Source organism: Pinus tabuliformis, chromosome X (genome assembly GCF_031772625.1).
Source record: "Pinus tabuliformis cultivar Carrire ecotype Pingquan chromosome X, CPIR1, whole genome shotgun sequence".
NCBI classification, from domain to species: Eukaryota; Viridiplantae; Streptophyta; class Pinopsida; order Pinales; family Pinaceae; genus Pinus; species Pinus tabuliformis.
This window is the reverse complement of record NC_142308.1, coordinates 1,092,087,077-1,092,113,907: the sequence shown is the minus strand read 5'-3', so window position 1 is coordinate 1,092,113,907 and position 26,831 is coordinate 1,092,087,077. Positions and strand designations below refer to the sequence as shown.

Here is a 26,831-nt window from a genome sequence, read left to right as displayed (position 1 = left end):
CACATTTAGTCAGCTCCGTATCAAATTAACTAAATGAGATCTTGTTCCTCTTGAACAGGTGCCATTTATATTAAGATTTAAATTAGAATGCTGACGCTGCATCCAAACAATTGACTTATTTTAAAGCTTATATATTAAATTAAAACAGTCCAGCTACATCCAAGCAGTTATGTCTTCTGTTTAAGCTTATACATTCCAACACAAGCGTGAATGGGTCAACCATATCAAAAACTTTGAAACTTATTCCATTGGAACAAGCCAATGACTACTGAGACCAAACAAACTGCTAACATTAATTTCCAGTTGAAACTGAAATGGCCAGTGGCATTGGCATTTTCACTGGTTCCAACATGATAAATAGGCTCAGCCGAACCTTCTGTTGGAGTCTCTGTCCTATCATTCATTAATTCTGAAGTCGTGATCCTTCCAAATGTACCCAAACTTGCAGCTCTGCTCTCAGAATGCAGACCCTCAGACTTCAGATGTTGAAGACCAAAAACCACATAAACGTTAGGTCATTCATAAAGTCATCATTCTATTGAATGAACTAAACGCATGAAAAGCATTTTCCTTTCATTTACTAACAACGTGAAAAACATTTTCCCTTCATTTACTAAACACATGAAAAGCATTTTCCTTCAATTTACATTCAGACTGGATTGCAGATAAAGTATTTCCTTAGAATCTGAATAAGTTTTCAGAGTTTCAGGTATAACTAACAGTTATATACTGCGAAAACTTATCAACAGAAAAGTTAAAACATAAGCTGTAAAAGCTATAATTCTTCATGGGTGTGTGTGGTTGTGGTAGGAGGTCAAGAGAGATTCATCAATTATAAGCAAAACAGTTCATGTAGCCCCAGAATCTTTGCAACATTTAGGATGGTAATTTAATGCTTTGCCTCTAAGAACTTTCATTGGATCCAAAGCCCTAAAAAATTAATAAACTAAAGTTTGCAATTAGCATATATGAGCTATCCCTCAGTCATTCTAAAAACATCAATCAGGTCATCAGAAATAGACTATATAGATGAAGGAATTAGGTAGAAAGGAGAGACCTGCTCCCGTGGCTTTGTTTCAGCCGGTTGAAACTTCTTCTCAAGATGTGCTACATGCATATCCACAGCAGTATGCATTCCAAGTCTGCTGTTCAGATCCTCTAAATTTCCTTTGAGAATTTCCTCCCTCTGGTTTGCATTTGTCACTTCGCTTTCGTACTTGAATAAAAGATACTGCATTTCATTTTTTATGCTTAAATATTTCTCTTTTAGGTCATTGTTGTCACTAACCAAAGTAGAGATCTGCCAAAAGAGAGAAGCACATAATGAGATATTCTTCTACTTAATATTCAAACGCATCGAATTTTTTCACCCAAACATAAAAAAGACCATGCTGTAAAGAATATAGTATTTTGTAATAGTCATATATCAGTAAAATTTCAAAGAAAGAAGAAAGTTCACTGCTCACATTTATCCACTCACAGTTAGCATCTGCTTGAGCCTCAGCTTCAAGAGTTAAAACTATGAAGAGATTTACAATACTCACCTATTATCAATTTTAAGGCAAACCAGTGCGTTATCAATAAGTTGTAGGCTGTTTTACAGAATGGTTTTGGGTTATCTTTTTTTACCTTTTATCTTTTCTTTTCTTTTCTTGTTTTCTAGTTATTTTTTTTTCCAAGCAACATATCCTTGGGAAAACCCCCTGCACTTCTCATCATTCTCAGAATAGTATTGTTAGTTTTCTTTGAAACTCTGCACACTACTTAGACGAATTACTGAAAACAAGGCAACTGAAAACTGAAACCAAATTTATTTTCACCAAGATACAGAATTTCTTAACAATCTATAAGCAGTGGAAAAACACCAGAGATAAAAACACATGCACCCAAAATTGACATGTTTGTTTTACCCAGGAAACCTACAAGGGAAAACCTGCTTTCTTTGTTGTGGTATTTTATTGATTGTTCTTGAGCAATAGGATCTATTACAATTATCACTGCTACTGCAGCAATCTGTTTCTGAGAAATAGTCTCGACCTGCCCTGAGAATCTTTGATCCTTGCTCAACAATCCTAGCGCACTTGGCCCCTATTTTCTTGCACACAAGCTTCTATTTCCTTACGCACTTGTGGCCTTCTATTTCCTTGCGCAATTCAGCTCCTATTTCCTAGTGCACAAGCCTCCTATTTCCTAGCGCACTTGTAGCTCCCAAATCTGTGCACACTTGCTCCTCAAGAATGTGCTCCACACACACAAAGAATGATCTATCAATTGTGCCTTCGTCCTTCTTTTTATAGATAAATTTCGATCCATGCAGGCAGGGCTAGTTCGATTAGCAGTTCACTCAAGTTTCCTTCGGTTGTGATTGTGAGTTAACTGAGAACTCAACTCGTTCTCTCTCCAATCAACACTGGAGTCTTAACTTTTTCTCTTTCCAATCTACACTGAAGTGTTAATTCGTTCTAATTGGACTCCCACTGAACTTGTCACTACCACCTCGTCCTATAGTCTAATTGCAGAAGACTCCACTTAACTGAAGCTCCAACACTACGCATGAAAACCTGATGACCATTCCAATAAACTGGAAATCAACTCATTGTAACTGAAGTCTATCTTGTGAACTCGCACTCATGCTAGAGAAAGACAAATTCGTGGTCTTCACTGGCTAAGGCAAAAGCCAGAATAGCTTCTATCGCTACATTTTCAACAAGTATATAAGATGAACTTTAGATTCTTCAAATCACAAAGACAGGTCAACAATAAAGAATGTGTTTGGGTTATTGTTTTCTTTTTCCCGAGTCTCAGGGAAAACCCCCCGGCACTTCTCCTCATTCTAAGAATGGTATCAAATGTAAACTTTAGATCTTTCAAAACACAAGGGCAGGTCAACAATAAGGCTCAAAGCTATTACAACAATATAGTTCTTATGTCCTCAACATATCACTTTCAAGAATAGAACTTGGATGGGGCAATAATACTCCATCCCACAACCACTTGGACTAGACCCACTTAACCAAGGTTTTGCTTTTTACATCCATTGCATCTTTCTTTGCTTATGTTTTCTCTCTAAAACATCTCTGTGTAAAATTGTAAATTTATGATTTATCGACCTTTAATAATTACACTTATCAACAATATCTAGAGAAAAGGCCAAAATTATATGTATCTACAGAAACGGGTCATCTGTGAAATTATTTTCTCCGACAGAAAACTTACCAATAAACTGAACAAGTTGGCTATTCCATTTGCTGATACACATCAATTCGAGGAGAATTTTCTCATCAATATGCTGGACCAGATGTAATGACATGGAGGCCAACATAGTCAAGGGTACAGACACTGGAAGTAATCATAGGCCTGTCAATGATTGGGTAGTAACTTTCAATGAATACTGCTTGTTTCTTGATGAGTTTTTTAACAGTATAGTTTGTTGAAGCCTTGAAAGTTGAAGGAGATTGCCAAGATGGTACTTAACAAAGAGGTTGAAAACCCTACCATTATAGTAAATTTGGTGTTTAAAATGGGCCTATTAAGGATACTATGAGAAATAGTAAAGGATATGCCCTATCACGCTAAACTAGGTGGTGTTTTGTAGTGGAGGTTAATCTACATTGTCTCAATCGTGATAATTGCCATATAATTGCCATATAAATTGAATTAGTGTAGAGTTAAGAAGTTAAAAATAATATTAATGAAAATTTTAAATTTTTGTGTGCACACAATAAATGTAGTACTAAAACATTTAAATTGATATCATATTTTATTTAAAATAATTTATAATGGATGAAATATACTATTACTTTTTTTATAAATATATTCCACGAGATATAATTTGTATAATTTTTATTTATTATTATTATTATTATTTATTTTTTTTCTAGAGGAAGTGGCAACTGGGTCAGTCTCTTACTCATGTGACACAAGGTTAATTCCAACCGCTACCACTATAGCCTCTAGGTGAACCACGCTGACCCTAGCACACAGTGAACGGATAAACTCAAGGGATTTGAATTTGGTACATAATACTTCATTTTAACGGCCATTACCAATTAAGCTGCCCCAGGTGACTGTATAATTTATTATTATTATTATTATTATTATTTTTTATTTTTTTTCACATGTGGTTCACGGATACCCATGGTCACTGGGTAGCCGCTACGTCCACAGTTCAACACTAGGGTGGATCCCACCCGAAGGGGATCACACCCCTCGGCCTATTTACTGATCTGACCCCAAGAGCTTTCGGGAATTGACCCTATGACCTCCCGATTGACGAGGCACTAGTTTGACCGATTGAGCTAACTCTTGGAGCTCTATATAATTTATTACTATATACTATATATAATTCATTATATTTTCATCTGCATACGATAGATGTAATGCTAAAAGATTTAAATTTATATCATAATAGTTTATTATAAAGAATGAAATATACCATTGTTTTTTCTATGAATATAACAATTACTTTTCTATAAATACATTACATGAATATCTCATGTTATAGGTGTGTATGAGGTTCATTTTCTCAACATAGGAAGTAGTGACAATATAAAAATATCCCATCATATTTCAAGAATATCTATCATATCTTAGGATGATTTTATCAAAATCTTAATCAAGGTGAAGTTTATAATATATATGCAATTAAAAATTATCTAATAGAAATTACCCATAATTACCCATAATTACCTTTGACTTTTATAAATCCAATTTAACAATTATCATTAATCCAATTTTTAGAAATTCTATTAGCTTTTGAATTCCAACCCATCAATGAAATTCTTTTTTAAAAAGCTCATTTTAAAATCCAAATTTACTCTAATATCCACCATAAAGCACCAAGTAAACCCTCCCCTTCCCATTAAAAAAATAATAAATTTTAATTAAAAATATATATATATATATATAATTAATTGGAAAATTGTGAGATAGACTGTGAGCCTAAATATGCTACCACTAGAAACTTTGCTACAGCAAGAATGTCTCTACTCTCTAGACTCTCAACCATTTTCTGGCAGAGGGTGTATACAAGCTGTAGCAATTTTAAGACTTCCATACTTCATCCCAAACAAGAGAAACAAAAAAATTAAATATTTCTGGCGAAGGAAACATTAGTGCAATACCCATCCCTCCCTGGAAACGTTTAGGATATGGTCAAAAACCAGAGTTAACTTGAGAAGGATGAATGCCATACAGGTAACCCACCACACGCTGGTACTGCATACATCTCTAAATAACAAGGCGGGGCTATAATCTAACAAAATGCAACTCCAGACAAGATAATAACGACATCCTTTGGTTATTTGAAGTTTCTGAAGATCTAGAAAGCAACAATTGTTTTTACTGATTAACCTCTAATATAAAAAACGAAAATGTCGTATACGAGCACAAAAGCAATTTGGTATGCGAGGGAACTTACCTGTTTTAGCAATCGCTGTCTTTCATTTGCCATCTCTTCGGTCAAACCATTTAGGCTTTTTGTCATAGAGCTAACCTGACAAGTAGCTGACTGTTTCTTCCTCTCAATTTGATGCAAAGTTGTTTGTAATTCATCCATCTGAACCTGGATGTCTGTAAAGTCCCCATTTACCTTTGAATTTCTGTCAGCTAAAAAGGAACATTCTGCTTCAGCCGCTTGGGCCCTATCTTCCTTAGCCAAGTGTTGGCCTTGAAGATTTCGCAATAATGTTTCCACCTCAGCCAATTTAGCATACAAAACTTGCAGCTCGACTTCCTTTGCTAGAGATGATACAGATGAATGTGATGCTTGCTCATCAGATTCTTTGACAAGGTCTACTAGTACGTTCAGTTGATCACTTAGATTACTGGCCTCGGGAAATGCATAGATCTCTTTTGTTTCTTGCAACTTCATTTTTATATTATTGGCTTGAGACTCTAGCAATTGTTCCAGCTCCGTGGTTCTATTGACTTGAGATTCTAGCAATTGTTCCAGCTCCGTGGTTCTATTGGCTTGAGATTCTAGCAATCGTTCAAGCTCCGTGGTTCTAGTTGTTGCAGATTTTGCAGTAGTCTCTTGCATTAACAATTTTCTCTTGTTATCTTCCAGCTTAGTTCGAAGCTCAATTTCCCGTTCAGAAGCATTCTTCAGATCTTGATCAACTATAAACAATTTATCTTTTACGTCATGTGAAATACCGTGCAAAACCTCAGCCAAATTTTCAACCTCGAAAAGCCTCTCTGTTGTACTATTTGCAATGTTTTCATTGATGCGTGCCTTTTCTTCTGCAGCGATTAAGCTTTCTTGCAATTCTCGTTCCTTCAGCTGTGAATATAACAGTGCAGTCTCAAGGTCCTTGAATCTTGCCAAAGAATCCTCTGACACGTTCGCATGTTTCAAATCATCCTTTGAACACTTAAGTTCTTTCTCATCCTTGGTCATGTTTTCTCCTCTCTTGTTCAACCCCTCTGTTAATTCATATTGGTCAAGCTTCTGATGAAGTCCAAAAACCTCTTCTTGAAGTGAACTCACCATTTGCTCCATTTTTTTTGCCCTACACTCAGATATTACCCTTAAGTAATCTAGTTCTAAAGCCTTTTCCAAAGTCTCAATAGAATGCTTTTCAGTCTGTTGAGCAAATTTCTCATAGGCTTCTCTTTCCTTTTCAACCTCGCATAATGATTCCTCAAGAAAATGCATTTTCTCTCCCTTTTCGTTTGCATGCTTCAATTTCCTTTCTAGTTCCACAGACCTGTCTTGAGCAAGTGTGAGCTTTCCTACAATGTCAATATCTTTATCAGCTAAGTTTGAAACTCCATCTGTGCCTGGCACTGCTCCACCAAATTCCTCTCTAACCTGAAATCAAGCTTGAAATTACAATATGCAGGTAAATATCCATAAAGTTTTGAACTGTGTCAAGTATAAAGAACAGTCAATGCAAATCAAACCAGAAAAGAAAAAATATGCAATGATATAAATTCTTATACTGCAATTTAATCAAAGTCGTGGCAATTTCATTTATAGTAAAATATGTAAGGATAAATATTCTTAAATCCCAATTTTATCAAATGAATGTGAATCCAGAACTGATTCACTGGGAGAACTTCCAACTGTAAACATGAGTGCAGATTACAAAACATAGATTATATGGAAGAAATATCAAGTCTCCTTGCAAAAGAAACATTCCTACCTAGAGCCAAATGGGTTCACACTCAAAAATGAACTAAACTAAATCAACATCGTCACAAGTTAAAAAAAATTACCAAACAAATAGAATCTGCAGCATCATCAGTAAACGTATCAGTTTTAACAGAATTTGCAAATGTCTCATCTGGAGCAACCTGCCCAATCTCTGAGCCTTCTGCAATTTTTGTTTCCATACTTCAAATTCTTTGTTCTTTGGGAACTTCAAATCACATCACTAGATAATGAGTTATTTCTGGATCCCATCTCTTTAACTTTTCTTTCGATTGTGTCACTTACTACTTTAGATTCTCCAAAGAAGTGAAACATTCCCTTTTTATATATTGCGTCTTTCCAATACGATGATGAATTTCTGGATAGAAGAAATTCAACTCCTGATCCAAAATCCTGGAAGACAGCATGATGGCACAAGTTATACACAGGATATAATATTTAGTAAAATGTGTACAAGAGCTTCGCTGCATATCAAAAAGATCATGAAATTGTAACAGTATGTATGCGGACCTTGAATTACCAAAGTCATATCAATGTGGAATAGAACAAATCTCATTAAGAACACACATCTTAACTTCTAGTATTGCATACATAGACTATTTCATACTTAGAAACCATCCCCTCAAAAATTGCCAATAACAGACATTAAGTCCAATAGATCAGCACCCCATGGCTCATCAATGATACAGACTAAGCTACCACTAAAGAACAAATCCACTTGAACTAAGCTACCATGCCTAATATGAATTTCATTGTTCATTGTTCATTGATGCAACTAGAGAACAAGAAAAAACATATGATGATCAAAAAAGAAAATAAAAGAATATTAAAATGCAAAAGGTGGTCTAGACATAAAATTAGCATGTGCGCAAAAGCCAAGTGTGTGCTCTATCTCCAGCATATGGTCATTTCTTGGTTCCTAGGCCAATGTTGCCCTATCTCATAAAAGACAAGGAACCCTGGGCGATGAACTGCCACATCATTAAGGTGGTAATAACTACTATACATCATACAAAGCAAGCTCTAACCCTCTAAGCTATGCATAATAATACAAAGAAAAATCAAGAAAAAGTAAAAGGCATAAGAGGGGTGGAAAAACAAAAGTTGAGTTGGTAACTCATGCATCCACGATTGCTCCCTCCTCACATCTATACACTTAGGATGTGGAATTCCCCATCTTGTTGGTCCCATTGACCATGACACTTGGTCATGAAGTCTTCTCCCCTCCATTCCATAATCATTATTCACTGACACCTATTGATTGAAGGGTGGACCAAGGACATGTCACTGCCCCTTGTTAACCACTCCTACCCAAGGAGGTAACACTATTTCGAGTTCAAAACTCCAAATTTGGAAGGCAAACCTTGTATGACGTGTCAAATTGCCCATTACTTGCAAGCTTGGTTCACTTAGATGCAAGAATGATTAAATGTACCTAATGAAGGTTGCAACATTGGATATTGTGTGTCATTTGTAGGTGGTTCCATCTATGGGTTGGGCAACTAAATTGGGGCCCAAGTCCTCTAGAGGGACTTATTGACACCCACAGGTGAGGTGTTGAGAGCCATGGGACTTCGAGTAGTTCTAGAGCATTAGTTACATCCTTGGGCACCTCGAACACCCACAACATTCCAACACTTGCCTTGCATTGTTGACTTTTATGGGATGATGCACCTGGACCAACATGCTCCCAATTGGCTTAAGCACCGATACAGAGGGAAGGCAGTTGATTCAGGCCCAGAGGAGGAGAGTCTCACACCTTTAGACATGGGAAATCTAGTAGCACCTTGAAAGCCCTCAACATTGGAGCAGAGAGTTAGAGATAGGCATTTTGACCACATCCCATGAGACCACTTTTGTGCCCCAAAGTCAAAATTGGGGTCCATAGAGGCCGATTGAAAAAGATCAAGGGGCCAATCCCTAGAGGATGATTTTAGAGGACTTCTACACACATCATGTCACCTCTAGCCCTCAACACTAGCCCTACAAGGGCACATATGCATGACGTCAACATCTTCTCTATTTCGGTTCACACATATGGGAGAAATCTCATGTTTGTTATTGGCTACTAGGTCGGCTTGTGACCTAGGTTGTAGTAGCACATTATTTTATGATTTTTAGGGGCTAGTAGGCTAAATTGCTATTCAAATTCCTCATATAAGTACAAGAGGATTCATTTGAACTAATCATCATTAGACACTTTGAGATTTCAGCCTCTCTCTCTTGAGGAAATTTCGGCCATCTTTTTTTGTGGTAGAGATTGGATCTATGAATGCACTTTGATATTTGGAGCTGATTTTGCTTGTCTTTGGAGCTATTCTTTGGACAAATGGATGGAATCTTTGCATGTTATCTTGTAAGTGTACCTAATTGTTGAATATCTATTTTCTTCATGTCTAATGTATGGAATAATGTTGATTATAGGTTATGCTAATTGTGCCCTAATTTGTTGAAGATACATTTAATGTTATCTAGATGATCTATTGCATGCATTACTCATATAACATGTGAATGAATTGTCCTATTGGTGAACTCTTGGTAGCTCTCCCATGAAAAATCCATTATCCATTGCATAGGTAATTGTTGAAATTTTGGTTGCTAGGGCATCAAAATCTCGGCCTCCTTGGAAACTTATTGGCTGACCTATCACATTATAGACTCCATTCGCCCAAGAAAAAGGCACTGGCCCTCTTTTGTTGATCACTTTAACTTTTATCCACAATTTTTTCTCTTTTCTCTTTGCCCTAATTCAACCCCTTTAAGGTCGAGCGGTTAAGCTAGGGCTTGGTGTGAATTCCTAGGGAAGAGGAATTTCCGGAGTTGGAGAGTCTAAATGCCAAGAGGATAGTGGTTGCCACAAAATCCCTCCTTTTGGTAGGCATTCACTTCAATTTCGTCCATAAATTTCTTTGCCCTAGTTACTAGCCCTAAGCTAACCCTAGTTTTGGATTTAGCTTCAACTTGGGGGCTTCTCAAGGGTTTTGGTCGAGCGGTTAAGCTAGGGTTTGGTGTGAATTCCTAAGGAAAAGGAATTTCTGGAGTTGGAGAGTCTACATGCCAAGAGGATAGTGGTTGCCACAAAATCCCTCCTTTTGGTAGGCATTCATTTCAATTTCGTCCATAAATTTCTTTGCCCTACTTACTAGCCCTAAGCTAACCCTAGTTTTGGATCTAGCTTCAACTTGGGGGCTTCTCAAGGGTTTCATGTACCTTGTTCTTGTTGAAAATCATTATTGGAAGCCCTTTCTCCTCATTTGGACCTTTGATCGCCCCAACTATCAACTCATTGATCAAGCCCTAAGTCTTGGTTTGCTCATAATTGGTCTCTCCAAGGAAAGCGTATTGTCTCCTCTTGGAGCCTTGTAGGCCTCTTTCTGTCACCTCAAACCTAGAATACCTATTAGGTGACCTTTCAAATACCGGGACTCCTCCCATCAGTGAAAATCCATAAAGAGTAAGGGGTTTGGGCTGTGGTGATAGCGGGCCACTACCACGTTGTTGTCTCTTTGTCTAGTTTAGTCTTGCAGGGTTCCCCTCTCCTAGGCCTACTAGATTTTGCAGCAACAAGTCCCAAAGAGGTTCACTTGAAAGCAACAAAGAATTCTAATATGTAAATTATGAACATTTCTGTATGGTCATTGTTCATTAGTTCACAATCCACTTGAATTAAGCTACCATGCCTAATATGAATTTCATTGTATTCATTTTTGTTGCATGCACAAAGATTCTAGCTCAAGTGAATCCAACACAATTGGAAACCTAAAGGTCAAGTTGACCTAGAATTATGGGCCAAATGTTTCTTTATATTTATCTTCATGAATCTAGAAGACAAAGCCAAGGTCTTTGAAAATGGCCCATATTTTTTAATAATGTTGGGCTATTCTTGAGGTTCGAGGAGGAACAATACAATCCAGACAAAGAACAGTTCCTAGTAGCTTTAGTTTGGGTGACAATATTCTCACTACCTAAAAAGTTTCATGGTTCAGAAATTCTTAGAAGTATGGGAAACACAATTGGCTCCTTTGTAAAGATTTCAGAAGTCACAAGAAGAGGGCATGATACCTCCTATGCCAAAATCTTCTCAGAAGTCACAAGAAGAGGGTGTTATACCTCCTATGCCAGAATTTGCATTTATATGAACATCTCCCAACCCTTGCCAAAACCTATAGAGTGTGAAAATCTAGTGACCCAAATCCCTACTGCAACAATCTAATGTTGTTTCTTCTACTTGCTAATTCTCGTACAAGTTATTTACAGTATTACACAGTAAACATCGAAATAAATACAATTGCAGCCTTCACAACATAAATAATATGCATAAACAAGAACTGAGCAAGAAGAAATAACACACACAAGTGACACCATTGTTTTTGGACAAATGTCCCTGGAAAAACCCAATGCGGGAAAATCGGTGCAGCAGCTGAGGGTTTGTATTATCATGCAATAGTTTCTGAATACAATCTTTGGATGCCTTACTAGCTATTCAATACAAAGAATCTGACTTGCAGAGAATTAGTGAGAAATACCTCACACTATCACTGGAAATCCGATATTGATCCAGCCTCTGGATGGCAAGCCCCACACTGCCTCTGCGTCAGCCTACGTAGTTCAGCGTCACAGCTACTAGGATTTGTGTCACCCTTCTTGCTAATCGATTTGCCTTAGGAACTTCGACTCTCTGCCCTTCTGGTCTCACACCCCGACTTCTGGCTCTAAAACTCAACTCTCCAGCAAATTTTGAATCTCCTCTCAGGCTCTGCGCTGCCTCAGCATGGCTCTATGCTACCAAGTGTGGCTTTGCGCTGCCTCTTCTGGATCTTCTCTCTGGCTCCTTTGCAATGTATCCCCGAATCACGAAACTCTCCAACCAGAAAACTATCTCTGCCCCTCACTACAAGAAATCTCCTCGATGACCTCTCCAACAACTGCTATGCTACTCCCTTGAGAAAATCGATCTCTGATCTCTCACACGGTGTGTTTTCCAAATGCCCATCAAGCCTCTTCTTATAATCCTCTTGTTGATCAATCAATGGCCCAGATTAGATTCTAATCAAGGGCTCAAATCATTTTGACTTGATCCTCGTCTTCGTTTAGAAGTTTCACCCCCATTTTAATTAATACCCTTTAATTATTTTAATTTCCTAAATTTAAACTTATGCATCCATTAAAAATAATTAATTATTTTAATAAAATTGTCTCCGGGTGGAATTTCCCAAAACGATTTCTAGATATTCTAGAATAAATGTGTCCTAGCCTCCCTGCAAATTTTGAGGCTTAGAGCACATTCGATGCTACCAGAAATCAACGCTCCCCCTTAGCGAGGAATGTGCTCTAGTAATGCAACCTGTTGAAGCATCACCTTGACTCTGTAACATCTCCCTCTGATGTCTGACATCACTGCCCACCAACTACTGCGCAAATGCTACATCCGTGCTGTTGTTGACTCTGCATGTTGTTGTCAATTGCATCTGCATTGCAACTCTACTCCAACTCTTGTTTCCTTCTACAACAACTACAACAGAAAAACACCCAAAACACTAAACCAATTGTGTTCAGTATGATGCATCCATCGTCTAAGTTTTAACTATTGCTAGCCTCCGCGCTGTCACTGAAGTCTCTACACTGCTATTGACTCTGTGTTGTGCCAACTGCACTGCTTCCAACACTAGCTCTGCGCTGCTTAGTATCTGACTGCTACTAACCACTGCATATGTCACTCTAGCAACTGACTGCACCACCTGACACTAGTTCATCCTACTACTTCTAACTATGGGCTCCCGTAGCAAGGTCTTCATCCAAGGGGTGGACTCCTCAAGGATCCTGCCCATATGTGGTTCTTTCGAACTACAGTACCAGATCACCCACCTCTCCTCTGGAGGTATCTGGGTAATCATGTCAAACTCCTCGTTGATCTTTGCGTTTGCAGCCTATGGATCATGTTTCTCGTCTTTGTCCTTCTTGAGAGGACATTGTGTAGCGTAGTGACCAAATTCACCACACCAAAAACATTTGATCTTTGAGACGTCCTTCTTCCGCCTTCACTGCTCCTGCTGCCCCTTTGATGCAAGGGTTGCATTCTCCTCCTCCTTGGGCTTCGTCCCACTGTTGTTGCTGCCATCAAGTTTGCACTTGACTAAGTCTCGCCTCATCTCTTCCTGTTGAAGAGCAGCCCACATCCCTTCCCAATTCGGCAATTTCTCTCTGCCCAAGATACTCTAGACAAATACTTGCCATTCTTCTGAAACTAAATTCAGGGCCAACCTCACCATCTCTGTAGGCTGAGGTGATGACCCTATAGTTTCCAAATGATCTCGGACTTCCTGAAGCTTCGATAGGAATGGATCAATGTGTTCCCCCTTCTGCATCCTTGCAGATCTCATTTTCTCCTCCAAGTACATCTTCTGCTACTCAAAAGATCCTTGATACAACGTAGCCAAGGCATCCCACATCTCTTTGGCCATCCCTTTGCCAGGAATGTGACATACAACGTGATCCCTCACTCCGTCGAGGATCAACCACTTGACCTTTGCCATCTCAGCCTTGTACTTTTTAAGTGGATCTGCATCGGCAGGTTCAGCTACCACACTATCGACAGGTTTTGAGATCATGCTCATCTAGAAGGCATGAGATCCTAGCCTCCCAGATCACATAGTTGGATGCTCTGTCCAACTGATATTGATCTCTTAACCCATTGGCTGCCATTTATGCCAAAAAAACGTCGAACTGCTCCCTCTCTCCTCTACGCAGCTGCTAGGCTGGCCTACGCACTCCCTTCTGGAGTTAGTAGATCTGCTCCTCGTTACTGCTGCTCAGTAACTGAGAAATAGAATTCCTTGGCTCGGAATTCACTGAGGAAGAAATTCCCTCAAGAGTCAAAAGGTGTCTTCTTCCTTCTTCTGACGTTTTTCTGCCCCAACAACTACTGCAGAAAATTGCATCTCACCTAAAGACTGTTCAGTGTTGGATCTGTTGTTGCGCTACTCCCTTTGCCACTGACAAATCACGAACTGAAAATCTTACCTCTCTATCAACTCACTCAAAGAGAGATTTTCCTCGAGAATCTTGCCCTCCTAGCTTGGACTGCACAATCCCTCTGGGGATTCGATCTACTGCCTACACAACACTTCAATCTCCCTCCTCTTCAATGCTAGACTCTTCCTTCTCTGCTCTCTTGCTTCACCTGCGCTCTAATACCATGTGAAAATCTTGTGACCCAAATCCCTACTGCAACAATCTGATGTTATTTCTCCTACTTGCTAATTCTCTTACAAGTTATTTACAGTATTACACAGTAAACATTGAAATAAATACAATTGTAGCCTTCACAACATAAATAATATGCGGAAACAAGAACTGAGCAAGAAGAAATAACACACACAAGTGACACCGTTGTTTTTGGACAAATGTCCCTAGAAAAACCCAATGCGAGAAAACTGCTGCAACAGCTGAGGGTTTGTATTATCATGCAATAATTTCTTAATACAATCTTTGGATGCCTTACTAGCTATTCGATACAGAGAATCTGATTTGCAGAGAATTAGTGAGAAATACCTCACACAATCACTGGAAATTCGATACTGATTCAGGCTCTTGATGGCAAGCCCCACACTGCCTCTACGTCAGTCTATGCAGTTCAACGTCACAGCTACTAGGCTCTGTGTCACCCTTCTTGCTAGTCAATTGGCCTATGGAACTTCGACTCTCTGCCCTTCCGGTCTCACACCCCGGCTTCTAGCTCTAAAACTCGACTCTCTAGCAAATTTTGAATCTCCTCTCAGGCTTTGTGCTGCCTCAACGTGGCTCTACGCTGTCCAGCGTGGCTCTGCGTTGCCTCTTCTGGATCTCTCTCTGCCTCCTCTGCAATGTATCCCCGGATCAGGAAACTCTCCAACCGAAAACCTATCTTTGCCCCTTACTACAAGAAATCTCCTCGATGACCTCTCCGACAACTACTACACATCTCTCTTGAGAAAATCGACCTTTGATCTCTCACTCGATGTGGTTTCCAAATGCCCATCAAGCCTCTTCTTACAATCTTCTTGTTGATCAATCAACGACCCAGAGTAGATTCTAATCAATGGCTCAGATCATTTTGATTTGTCCTCGTCTTCTTCTAGAAGTTTCACCCCTAGTTTAATTAATACCCTTTAATTATTTTAATTTCTTAAGTTTAGACTTAGGCATCCATTAAAAATAATTAATTATTTTAATAAAATTGTCTCCGAGTGGAATTTCCCAAAACGATTTCTGGGTATTCTGGAATACATGTGTCCTAGCCTCCCTGCAAATTTTGAGGCTTAGAGCACATCCGATGCTACCAGAAATCAACATAGAGATCTCATATCAAGATGAAGTGTAAAACCAAACCCTGGATTATGAACATGTCCCCTTCTGATGCTGTCGATGTCATGTTATGACCATATGTACCGTGATTTCCCTCTTCACCAAGAAGAGCCCAAGCATGAATCCCAACCTTTTGACTCAAAATGATTCAGGAGAGCAGCACCCAAGAGAAGAAATCAAAGGACCCCACCATCCCACCAAAAAGCAATCCCTATTCAAACCACAAACAAATATTCTGCTCTCAAAGGCTAGGACGAAGAACCCAAACTTCCAAAGGACATCATGGATCTAGACACTAGCGCAGAGGAAATGCAACAAAAAGTAACACATAAGAGGAAATCACCAGAAGCACCACATGAAACACCAGTCCAGGATGAGGAACCCATGCCAGACGTGTCAAGGGAGAAAATGATAGAGGAAATAGAAAGTTTAAGCAAGGATGAGGAGACCCTACTCAACCTGAATGAGGAGGGGAAAAATAAAGATCCAAACACTATTCTTGAACAATAAAAGCTTCAGTATCATCAAATATATCTTAGGGTAAAAGATCAACTATAGGAATCAATCGCAAAGATGGGATGAACTAGTTGTGGCCTAGGAATCCACACTTAAACTACCAAGGAAAAAGTCCAACAAATCGAGGCGAAAAATGGGGTAAGAAATACAAATAAAGCCTCAATCCAGATAGTGGGAGAGCATCTAGACAATACAGGGAAAGCCACAATATTGTGAGAGTTGTTTGCCTCATCCAAACACCTTTCATCATGAAAATCATATAATGGAATATGTGGCCTCAATAGCAAGGGTAAGTAGTGAATTCTTAAGGAAAGAATTCGAAAGGAGAATCCCTCGGTTATTATGCTACAAGAAACCAAAATCTCCAGTGAGAGAATTAGTGAAATAGCCCCTCAATGCTCGTGGGGATGTGAATCCATGGCAATTGATGCCAGAGGAAGCGCGGGGGGTTGGCAATACTCTAAAACACCCAAGAAATCTCCTTCTACGATTGGATTGCATTACCTCGAATTCTTTCAGGCCGATTCCAATATGTGGGAGCCAAGGAAATGGGTTGCCTTACAATGATCTACGGCCCCCATGTACCTACAAATAAACCTAGGTTCATCACAAGCATAGAAACCATATGAGGTATCCACCAAGGAAAGTTGTGGATCTTAGGTGGTGACTTCAACCTCATTAAATAATTGGAGGAGAAAGGGGTGAAATTAGAAAATTGGAACCAGAAGCCGAACAGTTTAAGGATCTACTGTAGCAGCTTTAAGCAATCAATCTACTGATGATGAATGGAAAGTTTACCTGAAACAATCGTCGTGGAGGTAAGCATCAAATTGCTAGTAGACTAGATAGACTCATTGTCTCAAAAGTCCTCTTAGAGCCAAGTATCTTTGTTGAAGCCTCCATATTACCGAGCACTGGCTCTAATCATTCGCCCATTGGCTTGGAGTTAGATCTTAAGGTTACTCCCCACAACCGCCCTTTTAGATTTGAAAGCTTTTGGTCACAAGACCGAAACTTATTACAAAATCCAAAGAATGTTGGGAAGCAAATGATACCCAAGGAAGAAACTGCATGCACACATTCTAACTAAAACTAAAGGAATTCAAAGCAAAACTTAAACCCTGGAATAAAACACAGTTTGGGAATATTTTCAAGGAGAAGAAAGCATTGGAATCTCGCATGCAACAGGTGCAACAACAAACCATCATAGAAGGTCACACAAATGAATTCATTATGGAAGAGTGGCATTTAATCAATCAATTTGAGGCCCAAAGGAAGCAACAGGAAGTTCTCTGGAAGCAAAACTCTAGAAATAGGTGGTTTAAAGAAAGGGAGAGGAATACAAAACTCTTCCACGAGGAAATGGTGAAATGCAAACGAAGTTTGGGAATATTTTCAAGGAGAAGCAAGCATAGGAATCCCGCATGCAACAAGTGCAATAACAAATCATCCTACAAGGTCACACAAAAGAGTTGATTAGGAAAGAGGGGCAGTTAATCAATCAACTTGAGGCCCGAAGGAAGTTAGAGGAAGTTCTCTGGAAGCATAATTAGATGGTTAAAAGAAGGGGAGAGGAATACAAAATTCTTCCACAAGGCAATGGTGAAACACAGACATCATAATAGAGTCTTCTCCTTAACATCTCAAGAAATGAACAAATTGGTGGCACATACAGAGCTAGAACAGGAATAGGTGTTGTTGGTTTTTCCTAGTACTTCATATCAGGTCTATGTTTAATCACGATCATAAACACACTGAAATACACAACTTCAAGCACTTTGCATAGTGCAAATGTAACAGCGGTGAATCAACAAAGTACACAAGAATTTTATAGACCCAAAAGTTGTTTTTATTACACCTTTAATAAAACAAACGTAGGGCTCCCATACCATGGATCATGGCCCTTACAAAGCCCTCATACAAAAACTAGGGCTTGAAGTCAACTACTTTTGACTATCAATCTACCCAAGAATAAGAACAAAACTTGACTTACTTGTTGAAGATGCCCTTAGAGATCATCCCTTTCAGTCCACTTTTTCTTTACACCTGGCAAGTCCTTTGCCTCCTTTGACTACAAAGAAATACCTCCTTATACTCCTTTGTCCACTAGTTGCTCACAATGTTCTTCGTCCTTCAAGAAATACTGCACATATCAATTCCAAGTAGGTATGCTCCTCATAGTGAATTATCCCTACAATTCATTGTACAATGTATATTAACCGTCAAACAACATTGTCCAATCTAGCATTCATGAACAAACTTCAATGCAATATCTATAAAACCATCTACAACAAAACAATAGTCAATTACTCCTTCGTTGGCCTCTACTTAGGCCTGAGGAATTTCGTCCCTGTGCAACCACACCTTTGAGGCTTCTCGACCCTGAAATAGACCCTTGCGGCCTCCCAACCTCAAGTTCAGACCCTTCTATCTCAGCCTATGGCCATTGTACAACCTAGACCCTTGTGTATATTCTACACTTGGATCTGAGGCAACTCGGCCCTATTTCTAGCCTTTGAACAGACCTTTCAGCTCTCCTTCCATGGAGAATTAGGGCTTCGTCCCCCTCCAAAATTTTCAAACAAAACTCGGTTTAGGCAGTTTATTTGAACACAAACAGAGACAATCTTTACCACAGAACTTCTTGTCAAGCAAAGAGACCTCTCAAGGATATTCATCCTCCTTCGAAGATCGAAATCTTCTCCTTAGAAACTTGTCCTTCCTAAGATCTACGGCTCCTTTACCAAGCTAATGTTTTCACAAGATGAATTGCAATGTGTGGAGACCTCTCCTTAAGTATCTTGTATTTATATCTCTCCAACTATTGACTTAGGGGCTCGTAACTCCATTAAAGTGCCTCCACAACAATAATAGGATAAGAAAAGATTAACTTTGGGTCTTTAGCCCACAAAAGTGTGTCTAAAGCCCATTGCTTAGGTACTTTACCCACAAAAGCTCATTTTCGTGGGTTTTCTCCACACAACCTAGCACCCCAAGGGTTGTGGGAGTACCTCCCAAGCTACAATTTCAATAGGTATCATATTACCAATCCCTCTTATCAGAACCATCACCAAACTATACAAAAATTATCCAAAGTATAACAACTAATATACCCAACTTCATCCAACCAACTCAAAAAGATGCCTTGATAAGGGAGGTTACATTTGCAGAGGTGGAGGAAGTTGTTATGGCAATGCCAAAGAACAAAGCCCCAGGACCCAATGGCTTCACAATAGATTTATTTCAAGCCTGTTGGCCCTTCCTCAGTTTGGCAATCCATTCATTAGTGGTAGAATCTCATCTCTCATGTTCAGTCTAACCTGGCCTTAATGCTACCCTCATCACCCTGATACCAAAATCCGATTAGGACAAGTCTGCTAGTTGCTTCAAACTAATCGCTCTCTATAATTTCATATACAAAGTTATCTCTATAGTGATTGTAAACCATCTCAAGTCTTTACTAAGTTCAATCATCTCCCCTGAACAAACAAGCTTTGTGGAAGGCTGCCAAATCCTGGATGGAATCATGGTAGCCCATGAATTCATATAATCATTGAAAATATACAAGAAGGCAGGGATGATGATAAAGCTTGACCAAGGCAGGGATGATGGTAAAGCTTGACCTCTCTAAGGCATATGACCGACTAAATTGGGACTATCTCTTCCAGACTTTTGGATTCTCAAACCAATCGATAAAATGGATTAAATCATTGATCTCAATACCCTTCTTCTCGATACTCTTGAATGGATCCCCTTCTTCTCAAGAGGGCTTCGATGGGGTGACCTAATCTCCCCCTTTCTCTTCATCTTGGCAGCAAAAGGGCTAGGAAGACATCTCAAGGCAACAGTGAGTCAATGTAATCTCAAAGGATCGCGGCTATACAAAGCGGATCTCCCCATCACACACCAACAATTTGTTGGCAATATCATGCTATTTGGAGTGCCGACAACCAGAGAGATCAATACCCTAAAAACAATCCTCAACGAATTTATGGAAGCCTCAGGTACAGTAATCAATGTAGAAAAAACTCAAATCTATTTTTTCAATACCAATGTGGTGGTGCAACATCATCTAGCTTGCTTGATGGATTTCAAACTTAATAAATTGTCAACTAAGTATCTCAGGGCTCCCTTGGTTGAAAGCTACCTTTGTATAGCTCATTGGCAAGACGCTCTACAACAGAGCTCCAAAAACTTAATCGTCGGTCATTCCAGTCACTCATTCTGGCTAAAAGATTTTTTCTTTTAAAATCAATTCTACAAGCGTTACCGGCATATCAATTATCAGTAATTGCAACCCCCAAAGTCGTCCTTCGATCAATCAAGAATCTAGATACAAATTTCCTTTGGAGGGGGGACCAATAAGGAAAGAAAATGTGCATTGGTTGCTTGGGAGAAACTCTGTCTCCCAAAACCAACACGCAGCTTGGGCATCCAAGACCCTGAAACTCTAAATAAGGTGATGGGGGCGAAACTATGGCAGAGATGGATTCAAGGTGGATAACAATTATGGAAAAAAAAATTGGAATCAAAAGTATCGCCATTATACATCTCAATTGGCTAAACTATTCAATCTAGAGTTCCCTCAGGGATCCTCAATTTGGAACTTGGCAAGAGCAAGCAAGAATCTAGTCCAAGATAATGCATTCTTGGAAATCAGGGACTCTTTTCAAGAGGCACGTGACAACAACTTCCTAGACCGGAGGCCTACGAAGAGTTCTAGAATTAGTGAACTACACAACTATGGAATAATGCAGCACTATGTCATACTTCTATAAACCATCTACTAATTTTGTCGAATGGAGAAGCTGGAAAAAAATCGAGGACTGGCCAAGCCATCAAGCCACAGTTGCTTGGACCATGTTAGATCAAGGATTGCAATATCAGAAAATTTTAATTATATAGGGCCCGATAAGCTCCATTAGAGGTATCAGACAATTAAAATAAAGGAATCCTATGTTTTGTTAGTTGGACACAAGGACCTTCCTAAAGAATCTATCTAGCGCAAAATATGGATGCAAGGACATTGGCTTAAAGTAGCTCACTTCTTGTGGTTGATTGCTCAAAGGTTGGTGCTTCCACGGGATCAAATCAAGAAAAAGGGATTTGAAGGTCCATCAATTTGTCCTTTATGCAAAAATCAAGAGGAAGACCTAGAACATCTACTCTATGCATGCTCCTTCTCCAGAAAACTATGGGATCGAGCGTTACTCTTGTTTAGGCATTTTGACCAAAAATGCAATAATCTTACAAAAACAATCGATCAATGGAGATAGGGGATCATTCACAACCCTCTCCTTAACAGAGCTTCGATTATGATACCAAGTTTCCTCCTATGGTTAACATGGAAAAAAATTAATAAGAGGAGTTTCAAGTAATTAAAATCTCAGGGAGGACCAATTTGGCAATTAATCTTGCAAAGTGTTCAGGAGTCCCTTCTCTCTACTTCTTGGACACAACTAGATTGGGAAACAAACCAACACGAGGCGAGGATCCTCACCAAACTTGAGCTCTCACCGTCTATTGATAACTAGATGTCACCCTACTCTCCACGCACGAGGATGGGCTCTCCAACCATCTTCAAACCCCCACTAGTGGGCTGCATCAAACTTAACTTTGACGATGCTTCTAAAGGCAAGCCAATTCTGACCAGATATGGAGGCATCTTACGTGACAATGGGGGATAGGAATTATACTTCTATGCAAGTAGTTGTAGGATCAACAACAATAATGCTACGGTATTCTTTCTTTGGAGACAAGACTGCGACATGTTGTAGCAAACATCTTCACCAAACTCCAAGTAGATGGAGACTCCCAGTTAGTAATCAATATGCTCAAGAGGTTGATAAATAGATCCCCTCAAAACAAGATTTGTAAAAGCTAGAGATTGGAAATTTGTGTACCTTGTATTCAATCCTTGCTCTAAGCTTTTCCTATTATCTATCCTCGGCTCTCACTCCTGTAGACCTGGAAACGAGGTGATAGATTATCTAGCTAATGTGGGATGCTCAAATCATCAAAATATCAACTTGGCATCTATTTGGCACAAAGAGGTATGGACAAAATGGAGAGATCAACTGCAACTCCTCATCTCCAAAAATCAGTCATCCTCGATGGGGATGTGGAAATGTGAGCCAGCGGAAAGGGAGGGGGGAGATCCCACCAACTCGTTGCCTCTCCCAGCATTAAAGAGGGGAGAATGGCCTGACCATTTCCTCCCATGCACTCGCACATGCCACCAACCTTAACTTTCAAGCACATTAAGATGGTATACTCTACATTCTTATCAATTTCTCACCTAGCCCATTGTCACCCTAACCTTTTCTACTACACCCACGTTCATTCCCGACTATCAATGGGATATTTCCATAGTTGTGTTGGACTTTCAAGTAACTTGGTGAGTGAAGGCCTAGGCCCCCCTAGCCTGGACCCCTACAACATGCATCCTTCTGCAATTTGGAACTTGGGTCACTAGAGCGATTGTAGGGGAAGACACTCTGAAAAAACGAGTAATCCAATGATTGGGAGACCTACAGTAACAACAACTCAGAGCTCAGCAAGCCACTAGTTAAGTGATAAAATGTCCTATGACCAACTTCTACAATTTTTTTAGTCTTGTTCTCTCTGCATGGTGGAATCATTCTTTGGTATACATGGTGTCCTAGTGGCATTGAGAATCCCTAGTGTGTTCTAGCTTGTTCTAGCTTACTCTTGTTAGAAAATCAGAAAGGCAGTAAAGATTTTCTTGTTCTTGATAATTACTTGTGATGTTTCTTATTATTACGATTCTTTATATCTTCATTCTTTAGTTCATCAAGCAATTACCAAAAGCAACAGCACATAAAACAGTAGACACCAAATGTAGGCACATGCCAGGGCAAAACCCCCCTCAAGGGGAAAACCCAGTCAAGATAATTCTTCCTTTCAATAGTATTCTTTGAGACTTTTCACCCTAGACCAAGACCAAACCTTCCCTCCACACTAAGTCAACCTCCTAGAACTTCAACCTCTTTCCAGCAACTTCGACTAGGCAGCAACTTACGACAACTAGAAGCTTTCGGCAACAGTGAACCTTGGAAGACTTCGATCTCCCCAAACTCACATTTCCTTTGACCTCCTGGTAACAGACTTCGCACCTTTTCCCAGCTACAAGAGAACTTCGCACTTCTACCCAACAACAAGAGATTTCCGCACTTCTTTCCAACTACAAGAGAATTCAAACTTGTGAGTGAGATGATGCTCCAAATGAATTCGATGAGCTTCCTTTTATAGGCTTCTTGTGGGGTCGAATAGGGTCCTTAGGCCGACTTGATCTTCTCTTAGGCCAACATGGTGTGGAGGTTACATAATTCATATTTGACTCAATACTTAACCTTTTTACATGATTCAAAAGCCCAAGAAGGGTCTCTTTAAATGTACAATAACTCTATAGACTCAGAATAAATCCTAGAAGTCCTCAATGGGGACTTTGACCTAAAACATGGTGACCCAAGCATGAAACCCATGCTTTAATAAGTCACAACAACAATAATAAAAATTATTTTCTTTATTCTTTTGACAAGTAAATTACATAATGACTCAAGTACATTATTGAAGATCGAACATAGTTACATTTTCTAACAAATCTAACATCCAAAGCTTCCCCCCTAAGTCACTCCTTCAACTGGTGTTTTATCGTCACGCCCCGTGGTTAGCCTAGGTGCAGTTTCTCATTTTCTACACAGCCCTGTTCTAGTTTAGTTGTTCTTGGTTTATGAGTCCTCACCACCCCTAGGTGTTACCAGCTCTGTTTCTTGTCTGCTCTCGAATGCCATGCCACAGCAAAGGATGCATTCCTGTTGAGGGTCTGGGGGTCGAGGCTATTCAGAAAAACCCCGAGCCTAGACTCAAGCCCAGTCTGCTACTACAATTTTCTATTATGCTACCCCCCTTGAAATTCAAGCGAAAATTCAACAATTGGAAGCTTTAACTACAAATGACCATTAGGCCTTTCTAGACTTTGAAATCCAAAGTAAAGTTGTTAGTAGAGTCCTCAAGCCTAACCATACCAGGGGACAACAAAATCAATACTTTAACTCCATCACCCTTCGTTAACAAATGAAGATGCTTCTGGTAGTGTCCTCAAAGAAAAATATGAGGACCGCCATGAGATAATTGTGTGCCTCTACAAAATCTAAAGGGTCCAATGCCACCAACACTCCTATTTGGTCAGCCTCAATCCCTGCCTGGCACATATCGAGGGTCATCTTCAATGTGTTCACCAACCTCCAACAGGCTCAAGTGTGCAAGACTTGGCCCTGGTAACGTCCTCTGATAAATGATGCTCGCCCAGGTCTTTTGGCTTAGCAGTTGTCTATAACGCGACTTTTTGAAAGCCTTTCCGGCGGGTTTTTTCGGTCGAAATCCGGCAGGAATTTATTGGAATCGCAAGTTTGATAGCTAGTTTCTGCACAATGAAAGCGTCCCAGGGGTTTTTCAGGGTGCTGAATCCAAATATGCAGTTAAAAAACCATTTTAACTGCAACAAATCAAGATTTAACCTCAATTTCTTCCGCCGGATTCCGTCACCAGAATCTCCAAAAAGTCGCATCATAGACAACTCCTTTTGGCTTATGTTTTGGTTTCAAAAACTTCTTATTTTCAGAGTTGGATGGATGATATGTAATAATTTTGACAAGCTTTCTAGACAACTGTCTAATTGTATGATAGCTAACACTGGATATATATTTTTGAATAGTTCGATGAATAGAAAACTAGTAAGCCGCCTCCACTTTCGTTGGTCTGGTTTCCCTTGTAGCAGACCACAACGGTGAGCAGGAAAAGCAATTAATTTTGTATTCCAATGTTTATGATTCAATAGAAGACCTTGGTCCTTAATTAACAAAAAATACATTACACATGGTGCAGAAAGTCATGTTCTCATAAAAAAATTCCATGTCATACAACAGGGATTTCTACCATAAAGGTTTATTTCTAATCAATAACTTGACAGTCGCCATATTAAACATTTAAAAGAAAAAGTTATATTTAATTCAGTTGAACTAGCATAGATATATCATTTCTGTCAATGTCTGATGTTGCAAATGTTTTAACTTAAGGGATGTGTCCCAATTCCATTCATGCTACGTGGATTTCGCTTTACTAATAATAAAATATTATGGTGGCTTTTTCAATTTGAGCTGGATAATTGGCATCAGCATGACCCACATCACAGCATCGGCCTAGTACTGGGCTATAGAAGCATCTCTCTGCACCTATCCGCCCAATGAATGCATGTTTATGCTAAGTATTGGCAATTTAACTATAAGCATTAAACCATCATTAGACAAACGCAACAAGGTTGTCAATGGGATTTGCCAGGTTAGTGAAAGCGTAATGTTGTCATTACCCGACCAGGTTTTTACTCTTCCAAGCGGCCTGCTTGTCATTTCTGGCTAAGCACACCCGCACAAGCGGTTGTTCAAATAGCAAAAGCTAGCATGGTTATTAAGTCAGGGCAGAGTTCAATCACCATCGAGTGCAACAGAGTGTCCTAACCCCTGATAGAAGGTGGATAGTAGGCACAGGAAGCATTTTCCTAAGATACATGCAAGCGAAATTCAGATAAATAAATTGAGAAACAACGATAATATGACATAATAGTCCGGAAAATTAAAGTCTAAAGTTTCGGACAGTAATTGTTGTCACAAATAGACAGAATGCCACAAAAGTGTCATGACAAAGAAGTATCACGGTACAACATATACTCAATTTGTTAGTAAAGGTTTTCATTTTCAACAAATGCCTGAAACGGAAGCCTCGTGGTAATATAACACAAAAAAAAATATTTAAATAAAAAAGCACCTGGACTTCCAGAATATAGCCAGCAAGAACAAGATTCCAATACAAATTGTAGTGCATAGCCCTCTGAACCCTATTTCTACACACTGTCGCTTAAAACCTTGGCGTTGATAAAATTAACTGATTAAATGATGAAATACACAGTGAATAATGTCGAGCAGACAGGTAATGCAAAGGGGAAATCTTCGCTAGGCGACTTCAAGCTTGACGAGCAATAGAGCAGGCGCAAATCAAAATTGGAAGTTGGAGGGTGAAAGAACAAAAGAATTTAAGCACCTAAGCACCGGTTGGTGTAGCCCAAGCCTCGTAGAACTCCTCAAGCTCTAATTAAAAGCCAAATCATTCACTGCTCTGCAGTCTTTAACTTTAACTTTCAGATGTGTTTCACTCAAATTAAAATGCTTTCTCAGAGAAAGGGGCGGCGAAAAGGCCTTTGAATGTGAGAGTATAACGGATTCGGCGCTTCTACCCATCCCCGCCAAATTTACACTTATGTTACCCCTGACGCTTCGATTCTCCGACCCCGTCCGATCCATTTGGGAATACGCACTACCTGAAAATAACGTCGATGCCGCCCCTAAAACCAACGTTTCTCTTCTCTATCCAACCAATAAGATTAAAAATATATTTGTTCTCTTACCCTTCTAACCCAAACATTGTATTTTTATTATTTTTTTCCTTTCATTAATTTTATTCTAATTTTGATTAAAAATGGTTGGAATTGTAAATTTGAATTATGACTAAAAATGGTTTGAATTGTAAATTTGAATTATTGATTTTAGAGAGCTAAAGTGTTTTAAACATTTTAGTAAAAATGCTAAATTTATTAATGCATTTAATATACAATATAATTAACAAAAAATTTACAATTTCATCCATGACTATATGGTCAAATTCTAGTGATAGTTATCCAAAGATTCTTTTATTATAATATAATACAAAAACAAGCAAACAGGGCATCTCCAAAATTATGTGT

General features: G+C 39.2%; 1 protein-coding gene across 2 annotated transcripts; it reads right to left on the bottom strand.

Moving 5' to 3' along the window:
• Positions 1-61: 61 nt before the first annotated feature.
• LOC149143631 (uncharacterized) lies at positions 62-26,441 on the bottom strand. 2 transcript variants are annotated; one of them, XM_089448654.1, is made up of 5 exons: positions 25,859-26,441; positions 7,222-7,549; positions 5,420-6,814; positions 1,058-1,300; positions 62-476 (listed from the first exon to the last, which is right to left on the bottom strand). In XM_089448654.1, the coding sequence occupies exons 2-5, from the start codon at positions 7,336-7,338 to the stop codon at positions 225-227; spliced, it is 2,007 nt and encodes a 668-aa protein (XP_089304780.1). In that variant the 5' UTR covers positions 7,339-7,549; positions 25,859-26,441; the 3' UTR covers positions 62-224. The 2 variants fall into 2 exon arrangements, with proteins under 2 accessions (XP_089304780.1, XP_089304779.1); XM_089448653.1 differs by having other exon boundaries at positions 26,132-26,441.
• Between the last annotated feature and the right edge of the window lie 390 nt (positions 26,442-26,831).

Excerpts from the sequence above, each read along its gene's own strand:
- LOC149143631 (XM_089448654.1), bottom strand. The coding sequence starts at position 7,338 with ATGGAAACAAAAATTGCAGAAGGCTCAGAGATTGGGCAGGTTGCTCCA. Across the intron at positions 6,815-7,221 it reads CTGCAGATTCTATTTGTTTG|GTTAGAGAGGAATTTGGTGG; the intron begins GTAATTTTTTTT and ends GCTTGATTTCAG. Across the intron at positions 477-1,057 it reads AAACAAAGCCACGGGAGCAG|TCTGAGGGTCTGCATTCTGA; the intron begins GTCTCTCCTTTC and ends CAACATCTGAAG.